Source organism: Chiroxiphia lanceolata, chromosome Z (genome assembly GCF_009829145.1).
Source record: "Chiroxiphia lanceolata isolate bChiLan1 chromosome Z, bChiLan1.pri, whole genome shotgun sequence".
NCBI lineage: Eukaryota > Metazoa > Chordata > Aves > Passeriformes > Pipridae > Chiroxiphia > Chiroxiphia lanceolata.
In genome coordinates, this window is record NC_045671.1 from 7,518,233 (window position 1) to 7,536,701 (window position 18,469).

General features: G+C 47.8%; 1 protein-coding gene across 4 annotated transcripts; it reads right to left on the reverse strand.

Annotated features, from left to right (window-relative positions):
* Window positions 1–83: 83 nt before the first annotated feature.
* On the reverse strand, window positions 84–13,927 carry LOC116780678 (aquaporin-7-like). Of its 4 annotated transcripts, none has more exons than XM_032675960.1 (7): window positions 13,711–13,927; window positions 9,827–9,949; window positions 6,252–6,378; window positions 3,902–4,039; window positions 3,091–3,209; window positions 1,600–1,817; window positions 84–711 (listed from the first exon to the last, which is right to left on the reverse strand). In XM_032675960.1, the coding sequence occupies exons 1-7, from the start codon at window positions 13,726–13,728 to the stop codon at window positions 552–554; spliced, it is 903 nt and encodes a 300-aa protein (XP_032531851.1). In that variant the 5' UTR covers window positions 13,729–13,927; the 3' UTR covers window positions 84–551. The 4 variants fall into 4 exon arrangements, with proteins under 4 accessions (XP_032531851.1, XP_032531850.1, XP_032531853.1 ...); XM_032675959.1 differs by having other exon boundaries at window positions 9,827–9,952; XM_032675962.1 differs by lacking the exon at window positions 13,711–13,927 and adding an exon at window positions 12,479–12,483 and having other exon boundaries at window positions 9,827–9,952.
* Window positions 13,928–18,469: the final 4,542 nt, after the last annotated feature.

Sequence of the window (18,469 nt, forward strand, 5' to 3'; positions counted from 1 at the left end):
ATTCAGGAGACCCTGTAGTTTAGTTTACTAATTTTTTGATGCTTCCTGAATGTTCAGATTAAAAAAAAAAAAAAAAAACAAGCATGGGGAAAAAAAAAAGTTCATGTTTCTATTTTAGACTGTCCTTACTTTTCTCTTGTCTGTGCTCTGCCAAACTATCCTTTGGTAGGGTGGTATCTACCTCTTACCAAAGAATATTCCAGACCAAAGTTCTATGTTAATAAACTTAATCACATTTTTTCTGCCATTGTTGATTCCTGTATTTTGATCTATATGAATATATAGGTATCTGGAGTCTTGCAGTTCTACTTTGCTTTTCTTCAGAATGTGATGATTGCATTTGGGTTTGGGTTTTTTTGGTAGATTTTTAAACAGAGAGATTGAATAATTTCTTCAGGTCACAGTCAGGTCTAACCCCACCCAGGTCTGCCCAATATCTCAGAGACCAAGTTTGTCTGGTTAAGCAGAGTGGATTTACTGAAGACTAGTCCCTCATCTGCATGTTGGACAAACGGTGTGCTCCTCCTGTGTGTCATCGAAGCACATGGTCATCACAGCTTGGAAGTCTCCACACCTCTCTGTTCTTTCTTATTTTCAATTTCCTCATCAGTTTGGTTGTGAAAGTCAACGAAGAGTTTGTACATTAAAACACCAATAAGACTTCCCAGAACTGGAGCTGTGACTGGTACCCACCACCAGTTATGTCCAGCCCTAAAAAGAAACACAGAAAAGGCAGCTGGTGAGCCAGGCTAGAACACCTTACCCTGCCACGTCATTGTGCAGCAGGAGTGAGCTGAGTCTGCTGGGGCAGGGGTGAGCTGTGTGAGCAGAGGTGCCTGTCCCACTTTATGTACTGGGCTCTACAACTGGCTTAGACAAATTCGCTCTCCACCACCTGATTGCTGGAGGGAAGGTCATTTTCCCCATCAGCATGAAAACGTGGCTTCACACTGTCTGCAGGTTTCTTGTTATCCCAAAGAAACAGTCTACGTGATCTTGATGAGTGTGACTCTCAGACACAGGCACCAGCATTTTCCCTCCCCTTTTCCAATAACATCTGCACCTCTTCTACCAACCTCTCAAATACATTTTCAGGGAATTGAAGGAGAATGGGCATCTGGGACAGGAGACTGCAGTAATGACTGAACCATAGGAAAAGCCATAGCATGGCACCATCCTTCTAGATAGAGGAAGGTAGGATTTCATCTCCAGATTCAGACATCTAAATGTAGGAGAGCTATTCAGCAATCCAGCTGTAAGTACGTGCTTTCAGGTGAGCTGAATGCATTCTGGCTCTCTGGTCACTGCAATAACCAGCTAGATCTCCAGTGAACAGGTCACTAGTTTGGTGCCCAAACTGGGGTATCAGGGTGTCAAGGTGAATCCCATGCAGGAGAATTAGTGTACCCCAAATTTGATGTACAGAGTAGAGTGCCCAGGGCTCCTCTAGGCACAACCCTTGCTCTCTGAGAATGGAGAACACACTCTGCAGTAACACCATCACTTGGCCCAAAGAAAAAGGCCTCGGGACTGTTTTGTTGTGGGCTTATCTCCTTTCCTTGCAAGCTGGGCAGTGTAAAAGCAGAATAGGTTACTCACGTGAAGACTTCTATTCCCCAGCCAGCAATTGCCGTGAAGACCCTGGGGGGCAGGTCCCGGGAAGGGTTTATGGCATAGCCTGTGTTCATCCCCATTCCCAGGCCGATGCCCAGGACCAGGATACCGGTGATCAGGGGCTGAGTGCCTTTCAGGGCTGCATTGTTTTTCTCATCGTGGATGACCTGTACACCCAGGACCAGCATAACTGTCGCTGTGAACTGCAGGAGCAGAAGAGAACAGGTCACAGGACAGAATGGAAAAGGTGGAAGGATTCTGCTCAGCAGAGGGGAAGAGGCTTCCCAGAATCAAAGAGGAGGTAAGATTCACAGTCTGATCAAGGCAGGGAGGACCCAAATGTTACTCTTGCCTCACAGGTGGACCGAAGAAAATTCTAGACTCATTTTCTCAACAAAAATGTGTTCACCTCTGCCAAAAGTGCTCTAAGACTGACACAAACTTCTCAGCAACAAATTCTCCCCCTCCACTTCTTAAGTCAGGGAAATGGGTTATTTTAAGTACATTTTGTCTAACAGAAGCAGAGCCATAGCAAACAGCTAACAAGACAAATCTGATCCTCTCTAGAGGGAGTGATGGGTTTACTACGGCCTGTTGCTTTAGCCCTTCCTGGAACTAAATGCGGATACCAGATTCTCATCTGAGAAGCTGAATGTCCCATCAATGACAGTACAGTACATAGCTGGCATTTGTAGATCTGCAGTGCCGAGGACATCAAGAACCACAGTTTGTATAGAGGTGATGACTCCTGTTTCTTTCTGCTTCACCAAATGCAGCTGGAGAACCTTGGTCTGCTTGCAGAGATGCCAACAAAAGCAGAAACTCTGCAGCTCTTAGCAATGTAATGTCACTGTCATTTGCTTTCTTGTGCAGCAAGGACATGGCCTGATGCACAGGAGGCTGAGTGATCAGCTCCCCACCTGTAGGCTCTTCCCACTCTCACCACCTTCCTCATCATGCCAAGTCAGGAGTTTTGTCAGCTCAGAAAAAAAATCATTGGCTTCCTAAGATATTCACTGGAAGTGAATCTTCCCTCTCTGGTATCTCAGTGCTTCACACATCCCTTTCCTGTTTCTGGGCATCTGGGCATTGTGCTGTGTGCTGAGAATCAACTGTACACAGCCTCAACTGGACTATTCAAACTGTAGAGTTTCAGTCCAGGCTGCACTCTTGTGAAGACAGTCCCAGGCTCTCTTCACTGGGCAGGAGCAGCCAGCACAGCTGCTTAGGGTTATGGAGTGGGTGTAGAATCCAAAAAGGGCAAGAACAGTTCAGGGAACTGCCCAGAACCCAAAGGAGATGGTTGCTGATACAGGTCAGCTTCTCATTTCCCATTGCTTGTGCTACAGGAAGGGAGAGTGAGTGGAGGGCACTTGGACCAAGCTGCGGAGCCTCCTGCAGGCATTACCCTGAGGGTACCCTGTAGCAGACCTATTACCTTCCACCTTCTAGCACACCGCAGCCATTCCTACTGACCTCTGTAAAGAAGGCCCCCAGCAAGGATACATTGGGAGCGGGGTAAGTGGCGAAGATCGGTGCAGTGGCAATTGGTCCTGTCACTGTGAAGTTCCCTTTGGTGTAGTCATACAGAGCATCTAGGAGAAGTGGGAGATATGGAACTTAGCACAGAGTTCATCCCACAAGCCACATACACATGTCCACCCGTTGCAGCCAGCACAGACACCAAGGAGAAGAGAGGCAATGGAAGATATGATGGAGGTGACACACTCCTCTCAGGGCGTGATCTCACCGATACCTGTTGCCCACAGACTTTGGTCTGCAATTTCTTCCTTATGCCCCCTATTCCTGCTCCAGCAGTCTGGATGCACTGGAGGCCTCCAACCCTGAGACTGAGACATGCCGGAAACAACAGCTGGCAGGTCGTCTGCTCACAACTCAAAACCCCCAGTGTCTGTGATCCTGTTTTCCACAGACCAGCAGAGTCCCTCAGAGCTCCAGCTGTACCTAATACACAGTAGTTCATGTAACTCAAGCCCCTGCAGACCTGGAAACAAAATGCTGACAAAATGCAGCTGCTGCACTTCAGTTGAGGACAGGTTTTGAAAGTGAGAATGCCCTGAGCAAAAGGAGCTATGTTATCCAGGAACTGCATATCCTTCCCAGAGGTATCTGGGACCTGCTCTGACTGTGAGCTATGAATTATGTCTCACAGGCCTTGCCCTCCTCAGAAATTATGCTGTGGACTCCAAAAGGACATATTTTTGATAATCTGAGTTGAATGAAGTGATGCCTACAGCAACCTCTGTGATAAAAGACATAACAGTACCATAGTAGAGGCCAAAGACGGTGGCTGCTGCCATAAAGGAGCCCAGGAACTGGCCGATCAGATAAGCTATGAGCTTTTTCCAGGTGAGGTTTCCTAAAATGTACTCCATAATGGTGATGGCAGCATTCAGATGACCTCCTGCAAAATCACAGAAAAAGAAAGTGGCCTCAGCCCTGATGTAGCTGATTTAGAGCATGTGACTGGGCACATGCCCCATTCCTGGAAACATTCAAGGCCGGGTTGGATAGGGCTCGGAGCAATCTGCTCTGGTTGAAGATGTCCCTGCTCACTGCTGGGCGGTTGGACAACACGACCTTTAAAGATCTCTTCCAACCTAAACCCTTCCATGGTTCTATGCCCCGTGCCACACAGTGGTTACCCAGACCTTCTTCCAGAACACCAAGACTCTCTCAGGGCAGGATCTTACTCCTGCACAGACACAAAACTGACCCATTCTCCCTGCTCAGCTGAATCATGCAGGTCAAAGAGCTACTAGCTTTAGTCTTCTAAAACTTCTGTAGACCACAGGCTGCCTCCAGAGAGTGGATCGTCTTGCCAGTCAGAGATACCTTTCTCAGCATGGCATGAGTTTCTCTGTGAGTTTCTCAGTGGGCTGCTCTGTATTGAGCTTAAATAGAGCCCAGACTTAGCCACTTTTTAAACAGCTACAGGTAGATGAGGCAAATCTTAGCCCAAACAATCACAGGGCCTTCTGGAAACATCAAATCAGCCACTAATGACCCATATCTTTGTGACTGCATAGCAAATCCGACACAGGGCTGTCAGCAGGGACTCAGGTGAGCTCTTGGACATCACTGCATTGAGAAGGGATTGCCAGAATGTTCAACCATGCCCAGACCATGGTTACTCCCACAAGTTTGAAGCAGACCCTGTCCTTCCCTTGCAGAGTTTGTAATCTTGGGCTGCATTTCCCGATATCTTTTAGTATGTGGCTTTCATACAGTGCAGGACCATTTTTCCCTGTTTTGATGGGACACTTTCTGTGGAGGAGCTTGGTATCACAATGGTACTTTTGGAGAAGGACTACATGAATCCAGGTTTGGTGCCCTTGGTGTGTACTCCAGGCCCCATGTCCCCATATTTCTAAAGGAAATATTTGTTTTTCCTGCCCCGTAGGTATAAACTTTAGGGGTCAATAAATGTTCCAACGTTCATGGACATCTCCTACTCCAGACTCTAGAAGGGTTAAGATGCAGACACCCATTGTCTCGTCAAAGTGTAGGATGGAGTGAAGTAAAAGTGCATGTATCGCCTTGCAAAAGTCCAACAATCACAAATGGAATGGGAGTAGATCCCTTTTTCTTTGATCCTCTGCTCCTTTGCGGGTATGACCAGCCATTTCAGAGCATCTTGTGACACACTGAAGCCAAATTACTATGACAGGAAGCCCTGAAGTTTGCTCCATAACCAGACTGTTGCTGGCTGAGCTGAGATCCCTTCCCTCTGCCCTCTGCCCTCAGCAGAGCAGCTCCTTCTCAAAAGTCACTTGGGACTGCCGAGACCTACTTTCCTCAGCCCACTTTTCCCAGGATTTTTCCACCAGCTCCAAAAGTCAAGGAAACCAAGCACTGACTAGTCACGTGGAAAATTTTTCCAAGCCAGCCCCAAGCTTGGACCTCTCTCTCTGCTCCAAAAGTTCAAGAGCAAAGAGGTGCTTTAATTTTTTGCCCATTAGAGCCATTAATCTCATCTCTTGGTGCAAATGAATGCAGAAATAGCGCGCATGGATGTGGATGGTAAGGAGAAAATTTGCATACCATTCCTTGTTGCAACATCAGCAGTAAGCTCTCCTTTGCAATGAATTGTTTACTTCCCCATGGGTCGTATCAGCAGCATGTTTTGGAAGCTCCCTGTCTCCTTAGGCCATGACAGCATATCCGAACTGCCTAATGGGAGAACTGCTGAAACCTGGCTCTGCAGCAGGAGGGGAAGGTAGAACTTCTGCCACCCTCCCTGTCCCACTTGCCCCATCACAGCTCAGAGCACAGGTTTGGGGACAACATGCTGTAGATGTGCTGTGCCTGCCTTGTCCCTTGCTTCCCCTGACAGTGCCACGCCACTGTATTGCCTTGGCTTGACCTCTGACCTGCCCCTCCTCCCAGATTTGGCTGTGTTCTCCAGGTCACAAAGCTGGCCCTGGTCATGGTCACCAACCAGACCTGCTCTATTCTTCTTCCTTGGGTACCCTAGGACTGCCCTTTTTGGGGTGAGGGCACTGCTCCACCTTGCCATGCTGTCATCAGCCCCTCCACAGCCCACTGGTGCTGTTCCCAATGCATGTGGCCTTTAGGGGACATGGATATGTCCCGTGCTCAAGTGTCCTGCTCACCAGATACTCCTCCAGATGCATGGATTCCCAGAGTAACACCAATGCCAAATGCCATATTGATGCTCAGATACTGACCAGTGTTTCCTTTTCCTAATACCACTTGTGCCACAGAGGACAAGCCAAAAACCTGTATAAAAAGAAAGAGAGAAAGGAGTGTTAAAGGTATTGTTGTTGCTGTGGTAGACTGAGCTTCTTTGCTACTTTTTCTGCAATACTAATAAACTCCCAAGGACAGGAAGTCTCTAAGGTGCCTATGGTCAGAAGACAAAGAACAAGCCTCCCCTGCAAAAATTGAAGTGATGCCTGGGATATTTCCCATTGGTGCCCATCAAACCAAACCAGGCACTCTCATTATGATTGAGTGTGGAGAGACAAACCCCAGACACCCACACAAAGAGCTGGGGCTCAATGAAGATCATTCACACAGCCACAGCAGAGATGTCTGGGCCTGAAACCAGGGACATGAGGCAGGGGAGCATCACCATGGACCACTCAGAGGCAATGTCCAAGATGGATGGAAGGAGGGTGAGCAGATTCCTGTGGTCTTTCTTTTCCTGGTGCGCAATTTATTGACTAAAAATGTTGTTTGGGCAGCATACAGCTATTTGCCAAACTCGACTCTAATTTGGTAACATTCCAGCAAAAGACAAGAAAGGAAATTCTTGTTTGACTTTTCCATTCAACACATAAGACTTTCAGTTTGAAAACAGCCAAAGTTTCAATATTTTTTAAATTACTAAAGGAGAAACAGTGAAAAAATTAAAAGTAAAGGCTCTCCAGCAGGAAAAGACATATTCAAAAAATTGGTCTGTCCTGAAAATGAGTTCTATGTCACTTTTTTAATATGGCAAGAGGTTGGAAAAATCAGTTCTTTGAACGGTCTTACACTGAAATCTGGAGAAGGACGAAGCTTCTTGTGAGATTTCGGCCTCACAAGCGACTTAGGGTTTGGAAGGTATATCCTGTTCCGAGGACTGTACTGATGTTTAAGCAGGATGACACGTCTTTCAAAAACAAGAAAGTCAATATGTTCTCCAGCATCTAAACCTCTGCTCTGGCCTGTACTAACTGTGATCTTTTCTGGCTACTCTGCCTGGATCCAAATTTTATCTCATGCGTCTGCTTCCCCTCGATGCTTTCACACATCACTCAAATCCCCTGTTCCCCAGGGATGCTGTTTTATCTCTCTCATATACACAGACCACGCTCTGTGCTCTGCACAGAGCTGCAGCCTGCAGTGTGAGGTCTTCTCAGATTGCCTTAGCAAAAGCCCCCAAAAGCAGTTTATGATGTCCCCCAGCATCTGCAAAGTATTTGCATATTCATCTCTGAATTTTCCAAAGCCAGATCCAAGAGAAGGCAAATGCATAAGGCACAGGTTTTGCAGCAGAGCACACAGATGCAGAGAGAAGGGTACACGGCAAGAGATATAACTGCATGAACAGCTCTATCCTGAAAAAAAACATAAGACAGGCCACAGAACATCCTGGAGATACATCCAGCACATTCCCGTTTGCACTGAGGGCCAAGGTGCTGCTGAAGAGTTGGGTGCTGGATGGTGCTTGTCATCAGCCCTTGGTGGGAGTCCACATGCACTGCCCTTCTTTTATTCTATTCCCTCACATGCATCAGTGAGGGAAGAGCCAGTGTAAGCTGCAGGCCACAAAATCTGCCTTGGACTGTCAGAGTACAGAGAAAAGTCTCTACTTCATACTGCTTCCCAGAGACAGCCATGGCAGGACAACCCTGAATTGTTCTTTGTCACCTGGGAAGTTCAATCACCCAATAATGAAGGGAATGGCAAGCAATTTGCTTTTGGAAAATGGTTTGCTAAGCTGTTTCTGAGGCTTCACAGATGCCTGTACTCTGACTTACTATGGGTACAAAACTGCCTAGGAGTGAACTTCAAGGAGGTGGATGTGCAATATGATGTGATAAAAAGCAACCATCCTCTGCACGGGCAGTTGTTGCCCCTGAAAATGAGCACCTTTGTTTGTACAGTCAGCTCTGTCAAAAGGTCCCTATACTTACACAAATCTTATCTTCCTCCTGTGCAAATCTCCAAGTGCAAGTTGTTGGGGTTATGCTCAGCCTTTGCATGCCAGCCTCTGTCCAGTCCAAAGCATCTCAGCCCAGGCTAAGTCCAGGTGTAGTAAGTTGGCACAGACACTGGACTTTTTCAGAGGGAGGATCTCATTATGCTGTGTTGGTCCAAAACTCACAGTCTCTGATCCCTCTGGGTACTTCACCCCCACCTGGGATCAGTTCTGACTGTAAAGCCTTCCTTGCCCTCTCCCCAAACATTAGGAAGCAGCCCAGGAGCTCAAGCCCACTTAGCTTTTTCTTTGTGAAACAGATCCCTCAGGCAAGGGGGCAGTTTATGTATGATTTGCATAAGCACTATTCAATTGGCGGCAAGAAAAGCAAAAGTGAAATCCTGGCGTGCTTCACACTCGGTAATTACATGTCCTAATGGTGGGCTGTGGCTCCGAGAATTTCTCCGGAAGGTTCATTACCCTGGCAACACCGAGAGAAGAAGATGGATGACTGATGTTTTCATTTCACAGTAGCTGTCTGTGATAGGGGAGTCAGGGTCTGCCCCCCAGACCTGTTCAAGACCCACCAACCACACCATTGCCTCTGTCACAGCAGGAAGAAAAGCCTCAATTCACTGTGTGGGATCTTTCAGGGTGTTTGGCACGAGCGTTATGTTACTCTGTCTGACTAGACACTGCTTTTTGATTTCATTCCCAAACTCTTCCTCAGTTTTCTCCTAGAAGAGAACTGAAACAATGACATGTCCAGAGAAGGGCAGTGGAGCTGAGGAAGAGTCTGGAGCACAAGTCTGATGAGGGATGGCTGAGAGAGGTGGGGGTGTTCAGCTGGGAGAAAAGGAGGCTCAAGGATGACCTTATTACTCTTTACAACTACCTGAAAGGGTTGTGTAGCCAGGTGGGGGTCAATCTCTTTCTCCCAGATAACAAGTGACAGAAGAGGAAACAGCCTCAAATTTTACCAGGGGAGATTTAGATTGGATATTAGGAAAAATTTCTTCACCAGCTGGCTTGCTAAACATTGTAATAGGCTGGCCAGGGAAGTGGTGGGGGTATAGATATTAAATATATATTATTATATATCAGTATTATATGTGGATATTATAATATATATAATACCCTGGAGATATTTAAAAGATGTGTAGATGTGGCACTTAGGGATATGGTTTAGTGGTGGGATTGGCAGTGCTGGGTTAATGGTTGAACTCTTAAAGGTCTTTCCCAACCTAAATGGTTCTGTGATATTTTCATTCTATCCCACCTGCTTCACTGTCTCCCAGCACCCACCTCTCACTCCCCGCATTACTTTCTAGCTCCAGAAGACAGTCTTCCTGATGGGAAACTGCCACCCCACCATAGCAGAGGGATGAGCAATAACAACCAGCCACCGAGCAACCCCAAGGATGTGGTAGGAAACCACTGACCTTACAAATTGCTGTTTTAAATGGTTGCACACACACACACACACACACACACACACACACACACACACACACATGTCTGGACCCATCTCTTCCTTACCATGAGGATGAACGTTCCCAGTGTTTCTGCCAGCAGCTCCTTCATGGTGCTGCATTGAGTTGTGAGCGCCTTCTTGATCTTCTCAGACATTGTCCTCTCCAACCTCGGAATGTAGACACGGTTCTGCTATTGTGAAAACACACTTCATTGCACAGAGCCAAGTTACCCTTTGAAACTTGGCACCCTCTCTTCAGCCCCAGACACCTTCATTCACTTGGTTAACGATGAACAAGCCAATAAATCAGCAGCCAGCTTCAAAGTCTGCCCCCACGCAAACACACATGCCATCCTTTAAAAGCTGTATCATATAAATGCAATATTTCTATTACTGGGGCATTACAGACCCTGTGTCTGCCCAGGAGCAGCCTATCCTCAAAACAGTGGAGCTGTAAGTAGCCTTGTTGCGCTCTTAAGGCTGTCTTTCTCAGTAAACTTTTCCACTGGAACTGAACAGGAATTTTGGCTCTGCTCTGCATTGTAACCCACTCACTGGTGGTTTGGTGCCATTTTTTTTAAACAGATGGGATTAGGACCATTTGCCTGTGCAGGACTATTTGGATGCCCATTCTGCAGCGAGGGTGCTCTGCCTGGAGCCAGCGTGCACTGCTGTCCTCAGCTGGGAAGAGCACAATGCATTGCTTCAGGCTGAATATTTGCTCTTGTTGAATGCACCTGTGTCTGCAGGAGCCATCACACTAGTGGAGAGCCATGCCACCAGCCACCTTGTCTGTCCTCTCATGTGGGGCAAGGAGAAACCCAGCTCAGAAATGGTCTCCAAAGACCTTCAATCTCATCTACGTGCCAGAGCAGAATCGTTGCTGTCCTGATTCCTCCTCCATCTACTGATTCCCTCTGCTCATCTCCCTCCTCACCAGGTGCTCTTACCTTTCCACGGTGAAAACGTTTTAATACCTTTGCTTAATCACGGAAAAACTCACATCCACTGAACACTCAAGACCTTTCCATGTGAGTCTTTTCTGGTTCTTTGCTGGTTTTCTTTGCCTTCCTCTCAGCCTGCTGCAGCTTCTCAGCGTGGCTCTGCAGAGGACAGCTCTGCAGAGGTTACCAGCAGCTGCCCCAATGGGGACATGGTGCTCTGCTCATGCTGCCCATGGTGTTGCTTCCCTCTGCTCTACTGCATGGGCAAAAGTTCATGAGCTTTCTTTCACCCACGGGACCCTCAGCAGCTGTATGGAAGAACGTGTGAAGCTGATTCTCCCCTGCTCCATAGATGATTGTCTATCTTCTGGCAGGGAGAGTTTTATGCAATGGGGTAATCCCTCCTCCAGGAGCAGATTAGCTATTGACCCCAGTGAATGTCTGGATAAATATGCAGTAAATTACTAGTCTGTCTCTGACACTAAGGATAATCTGATTATGACAGATGGTGATCATGTTGCTTGCAAGGGTGTTCCTACTGCATATTTCTAGGTGGGAAGGTTTTCTCCTAAGAGTCTGTGAGCTATGCTGTGGCACAGAACAAGCACCAGATAAATCTTTCTAGGTCACTTCATTCTCTGCCATGCAACTGTTTATTGGTGGAGCACAAACGTGGGCCCTGGAGCACCAGGTTGGGGTAGTGACAAGAGTGTCAAGTTTGTTTTGCACATGGTGGTTTCCAGCTGACTTTACATGTCACCTGAGATCTGCATATATTGGAGATCTCACAGCCTTTCTCGGATGAACAAGGTGTGAGTGGGTCAGTATCACCCACAACTGGACCTACAACTTTGTTTTTCACTCCTAGATCTCAGAGAACCTTCCAAGTGGATTCTTACCCTGTGGACTAGGAATCTGCTGTGTCGCTGATAGACTTTGTCTCCTGCATTCAGGCTTTAACTACAGGCATCTCCATATTCTGATTTGGGCTGAAAAATGGACAGGTATTTCCTGGGAACACCAGGTTCCCATGGATGTGCAGTCTTCTCAGGGAAAAAGGCAATCTTAGTTCGCAATAAAAATCTTCGGTTTGGTGATAATACTTGCAGCGTCATTCCCAACATTACCACTGAATTCCCTAAAATTTCAGCATGCTTCTAGGATGGCATCATGAATCACTAGATATGTCTCTTGCCACTGCTTGTCCTTTTGTTCAAGTCATTCCACAAGATGGCACTGAAACATTAATTTCTCCGTTAAAAGTGTTCAGAAGGGTTCCTCTGTTGGCTACTGAAAATGTGAGAATGTTTAATTTTAGGGTTCCTCTAGGTATTTTTAGACATTAAAGTGATAGACATGTTCAAGGAGAGTAACAATAACAAAACCAACACCTTTCCATAGGTCATGTAAGTCAGAGCACCTCTGTTCTGACAGCACACAAACCCAAAGTGTGTGAGCCTGCACCTGGCACCTTCCACTTTACAATCAGCAGAGAAAAACAGGCAGCTCCAATGGGCAGTTCTTCCCCACCTAAAATAAGCATCTGAGACCAGGCCTATGAGTCACACTAGATACTGGCACTTTCCCTCCAGTGTCTGCACAGGGACATGGAGTGATGGGCTCCAACATGCACACCTACGTTGAGGTACCCACCCCCAGGTGAGCTGGACTGCCCCTCTCCCTGCATCCAGATGTGGTGATCTTGAGCAAGTACAAACCACGTGAGTCAGACAAGGGCTGAATTGCGAGTATCTGCTGGTTGCCCAACGGTACCTGCTCGTACTTGCTCGGTTTCACTTACCCGCAGGGCTGATGGGGATCTCTGGGGTCACTAAATACATCCCTCCTGACATAGGCAGCCACATCACATCGACCCTTTGGTGACCAGGCCAGTCTCCATTTTAGGGGTAGGTGCTTTTTGCCCAACTTCTCCTGTTGGACCCTGTTACCAGAACTACCTGCTCTGGAGATTAGACACTTTCCTCTAATTTTCAGCCAAATTCTCAAAGCTGTTTGTCCATGTGCCGGCATTGCCCCATCACAGTCTTGAGTTAATTTGTTTATTACAGGTGCTATCTCTTAGAGTGTTCCTATAAGGTTTGTTAGAAGAGCATTAGCTGTTTGTGCTTAGCTCCACAGTGCCTCCTGATGTTTACCTTGATTTCCTCACAGGTTGAAACTTCACTCAGCATTGGCCTTACAATGATTTTACCATGTTTTCCCCCTGCGCATTAAGCAGCCACCTGCTAAACCAAACCCATTTTCTTCCATAAGGCAGATGTGCTTTCAGCAGTAGTAATAAAGGTCTCAGTTTGGAGAGGCAGGTTTTGGCATAGTCAATGCCCACTAAGTGTGCTGGTACTGAAGAACAGGAGGAACAACACCCCTGGATCCTGCTAGAGCAGCCCCAGGAAGGATGACAACCCAGGAACTCCAGGGCATTCTTCAAGGAATAACTTCTCTCACTCAGTCTGACAGTGCACATGCTCCTCTACACCTAGGAGCTCATTTGTCTCTTAGTTGGGCTAATCAGCAGGTGGAACATTGCCACTCCAGTTGCTGCAGCCCTGCTGGTGGAACTTTTTTCCCCCAGAGGCCTAGAGGAGCATGAGCAGAGAGCACAACAGAGGGCAAGAACAGCTTGCTCCTCAATCAGACCAAATGAACATTGCACCAAGATATCTCCAGTGCCCTTTAGGAAGCAAGACCCAGTCAGAAAGATCATTACAGCACTGGTATGACCTTAGCTTCCAGTACAGACCCCAGCTGACATACCCTGGAATACCTGCTCCCTATGGTCTCATATTTAATACTCATGGTCACTTTTTACAGATGGCAGGCACCAAGCAAGTTGCAGACACCCCTGCTATTTGTCTCCCAGCAGATGGCTTTACTCTCTGTACTGTTACACTGCTCTCCATTCCCAGGATACCACCCTCCACAGTGTTTCAGCTCATCCCACACAACATTATCCCTTGCCCTGAAGCTGACCAAAGGTTCGTCACCTGCGCACACTCGTCCATGATACCAGGCTGGCTCTTATCGTGCTGGGCAGAAGTGGGAGGTGGAGACACGAACAGAAGGAGGTTCACCGGTGGGATCCTGCTTCAGGCACAGTGCTGCCCTTCCCCAGGCTGCTACAGCTTACTCAAGCCGAGGTAACCCCCGAGGGGATAGTGTCAGCAGGAGCAGAGTTAGCCAGGGAGAGCAGGGCTCTACACGAAGGGGTTGCCAGGGGTGGCACTGGCCCCATTGTTGAGCAACAAGAGCAGAACACTCCTGGCCACCAGGGGACCCACCCACCCCACATTGGGCCACACTCTCCTCCTGCCCTTGTTTGACTTATCAGACAGAATCAGATCATTTTTGTAGGCAGCAAAGCATGATGGTTTTTGAGGCACCCCACCAGCTTTGATCTGTGAAAAGCCCTGAAAAATGTCAGTTTTCCACAAATATTTAACAGGGAGTGAAATGGAAGCACAGGGGTAGCTCAGGTCATAGAATCATAGAATGTTAAGCATTGAAAGGGACCTTAAAGATCATCTAGCCCCAATCACCCCAGCTACAGGCAGAGACACCCCCCACTAGACCAGGTTCCTCAAGGCCTTATCCAATCTGGCCTTGAACACTGCCAGGGTTGGGGCAACCTATTCCAGTATATTACCACCATCATAGTAAAGTATTTCTTCTAAACTAAATTTCCCCTCTTTCAGTTTGTACCCCTTGTCCTATCACTACAGTTGCTGACAAAAGACTCCCTCGCCAGCTTCCCTGTAGGCTCCTTCGGATACTGGAAGGTTTCTGTGAGGTCTCTACACAACCTTCTCCAGGCTGAACAGCCCCAACCTTCTCAGCCTTTCTTCGTAGGGGAGGTGCTCCACTCCTCTTATCAACTTCTTGGCCCTCCTCTGGACTTGCTCTAACAGTTCTATGTCCTTTTTATGTTTAGGGCACCAGAACTGTATGCAGTAAAGGTCCAAGAAGGTACCCATGGGATTTCCAAAAAGGTACCCGTGGGATTTCCAACAAGGTCCTGCCAGCTCCTCATTTGCTATCATCCCTCATTTCCGTGAGCGTCTTGTTCTCCTGGCCTGCTCAGGGCAATGCTCCCACCATACCCCTGTGTGTGGAAACGTCTTCCTTGCTGTCCTGGGGCCCCACCATGGGAGTCTCCAGACCCCAACAGAGAGCAGCAGGCCCTGTGGGTGCAAATGCTCTCACCGAGCTTTGAGCTGCCTGCTCAGGCCTGCTTTCAATCCACAGATAAAGTGAAAGCTGGGGAGACCACAGAGCTCACAGGACATCATCACCTAGGAGATAAGAGGAGCCAGGCTTTCTCCTAAGGGAGCACAAACACTCACACTCTGAAAGGAGAGATTAAAGGGAAAAGGCTGCAGGCTGGGGGAGGAGACACCAGATCAGGTGAATGAGGTCTTGAAACTGCAGAGCATGGTGGAGCCAGCACACTGATCTGAACATTTCCCTGCCTCTAACTGTACAATAGAGACAGCACAGCATGGCTGTGTCCCACCCTCAGGATTCAAGGAGTTCAGCCTTACAGACAAACCCCTTGTACTTCATCTCACACTGTCTCCTCTGCCTCATCCCTTCCCAGGCACTCTAGTCCAGGATGGTCTGCAGCACCAGAAAGGCACGAGCTTGTGTTGACAGTCACAAAGAGTAAAACCAGAGCAGGGCCTGATGACAGGCTCACAGCAGGCTCACAGCCCTGCCTGCTCCCTCTGCTGCTGAGCAAGCAGAGCAAGGCTGAACCAGTAGTACTTCACACAGTCCTTCACAGCCACCAGGTGTTTAAAGCTGTACTGCATCCATACATTCCACTTATACAAGCTACACTTGTAAACCCTTCAAGAGGTGATGTCAAACCCATAGGGACACCACAGAATCACAGAATCGTAGAATTTTGGGGGTTGAAGAGACCTTAATGATCATCCTGTTTCAACCCCCCTGCTATGGGCAGGGACACCTTGCACTAGACCAGGTTGCTCAAGGCCCCACCCAACCTGGCCTTGAACACTTCCAGAGATGGGGTATCCACAGCTTCTCTGGACAACCTGTGCCAGTGCCTCACCACCCTCACAGAATTTCTTCTATTATCTAATTTAAACCTGCCCTCCTTCAGTTTAAAGCCATTCCACTTGTCCTATCAGGCCCTATAGGCTCTTGTAAAAAGTCCATCTGTGATGCAGATGTTTTGTGGGGTGAGAAACCAGCTGGTGACACTAATTGTTGCCCATATGTACAATCAGTGAACTACCCACCCCCCAGCTCTCAGCCACACAGCCATGTTCTCACATATCACACCTGCCGTGGGGTGTCCAAAGACAGTACAGCTGCTGGCATGACTTGCACCACCAGTGCCTGCCATGGGATTTGCCTCTGCACAGGGGAGGGAAAGGCCAGGATGGAGGCAGCTGGGTTGGTTTTCTCAGCACCAGCCCACCCCAGCTCAGAGGGCCGCTGCTGGTCTGGACGTGAAGGCATCCAAAGGAAACCCCGATAAGCTCCCACTATCACAGCTCAGAGGAGATGCCACAGATTCCTTGCAGGCGTGTACACAAATCCCCTTGGACACTGCTCAACATATCCTGGCACTCCAGGGAGCCCCACAGGCATTTCAGTGGGGGTGGAGGTTTCCTCCAGCATCAGCCAGACCTTGTCACCCTCGTGATCCCCCAGCCATTTTTGGCTCTTGTGCTCTTTAGAGACACAGGAAAGAGGAACCAAGTGTGGATCTAGGTGGCTCCATGGTCATTCTCATCCTGTCAGTTCCTGTGTGTAAAGCCATTGAATCAGAGAAACTCACAGAAGCTGAAAATTCCTCCATTGATGTATCCTGGGCAAGAGTCAGTTTTCCTAGCCCATGTAGTTTTCCAGCACAAGTCCTGCATGGCACAAGTGGCAGCTTCACAAATTGTTCCAAATTAAGCAGAGCACTGACATGCAGTCTATTTCCCTAAGCACAGGGCACCACATATCAGTCATTACTGACAGTGCAGATGTCCCTAACCCATAGCAATTATTAAACATTGTCACTGTCTTTGTTGTCTCTGTGTTTCTTTTTACACAGATACTCAAATTATGCATCCATATCAGCCACTTCCTAGTGAAGAAGTAACTGTAGCATTCTGAATTTTGACTTTGTGTGATCCTCCTTGGGGTCAAATTAGCAATTTATAATCTTATAAGAATGGCAGAGGGTCTGTCCCTCACTCCCAGCATGAACCAGTTAGAGCTCTTAGGGAGCACCTCAGGGTGTATTTGCACAGGACTTGATGCAATGGGCCTCTGACCACAACACAGCCCCAGGCTCTGCCATGAGACATAAATCACAGTAGGTCTGTGAACATATGGAGAGTGATCTTTGCACCTCAGATCTTCATGCATGTTCCAAACTGCAGCATTAGGCACAGTAAGTACCTGGATGGACCTCTCACTCAGCATAGAATCTACTGAGAAATACGTGGCTTTGCTGCAATAACTTTGCTCAGAATAAGCTAAAACTGCTTTTCATGCACCAATGTGTGTACTGCATCTCCAGAAGTCCTTGACACAGGATGCTAGGGGTGCTAAAAATGCATCTAAAGAAGATTAAACAAATTCATGAAGGTAAAAATCCACCAATGGCTGTTAAACATCGACACACCTCTATTACAAGGGGAACCTGAGCTGTGAATCGTTGGGGGTTGTTAAATGATTCTGGGGAAATAAATTTGTTTTGTTCCCATACTCTTCTCACATCACACACTCATGAATCTCCTTCAGGGGTCCAACCCACCTCAGTGACCACTGCCTGGCTGACTGTGCTGTCCAGTGGAATAAGATGTCCACCCCTTTAGTACTTAAGTCACAAGAACAGAAGACTAACAGCCTTTTCCAGCTGCTCTTCTCAAATTGCTCAGTTCTGAGATGGCATGGGAATACCAAAAATACATTCCGGTTCTACTCTTCACCAGCGTGAGTCCTGAGCACCCGCTCCTCCTCCCTGCCCAGTTCCCCATTTCCAGGGGTGACCAAGACACCTTTTTCAGAAACAACTTGCAGTGGGCAGAGGAGACATTTGTAACTGCACACAGCATGTTATGTGATCTTTGCTAAAATACCTGCCCATGCTGAGTGCTGGAAGTGCCATCAGCTTCTGGGTCGTATTGAGTCAGCCCCCTCCTCATTGCTCTGTGCAGTACAGAGAGTGACCCCTCCCCATCCCAGGACAGCCAAGGACACACGTGTCAGCTTCCCCTTCACCGCTGGTGAGGCCAGTGGTGAGAGGATCAAGTAGGAGCATCCTTCATACACACAACAGGTAAAGCCAGCAGAACAGCTCCTCAGCTCACCACAGCACTTACTATAATGCCTACAGCAGAGCAGCAATTCAATGGCATTTTAGATACAATAAAAGCTTTAGATGAGGGAAATCTATTGCACTGTGGTAAAGCCTCCCTTCTCCTTTCCCCCATGAGCTGGAGGAAGCCACATCATCTGCGTCATTTAAAAGCAGACTTGAAGCAAAAGGCACTTGAAAACTCACCATGGGGAACAATCGTGCCTTGCTTAGGCCAGTAAATAGCTGACTTTGTCTTATTCATCTCGTGTTTTATTGCCTCTGCTGTTTGTACAGTGCTTCACAGGAGAAAGCGAGCTAACGGAGCAGAGCTGCTCACTGCTCACCTCCCCTGCACCAGCCCATCTTCCCTCTGTGCTTTCTCTCCTGCACAGCTCCATGAGATAGCACCTGTGGATGCC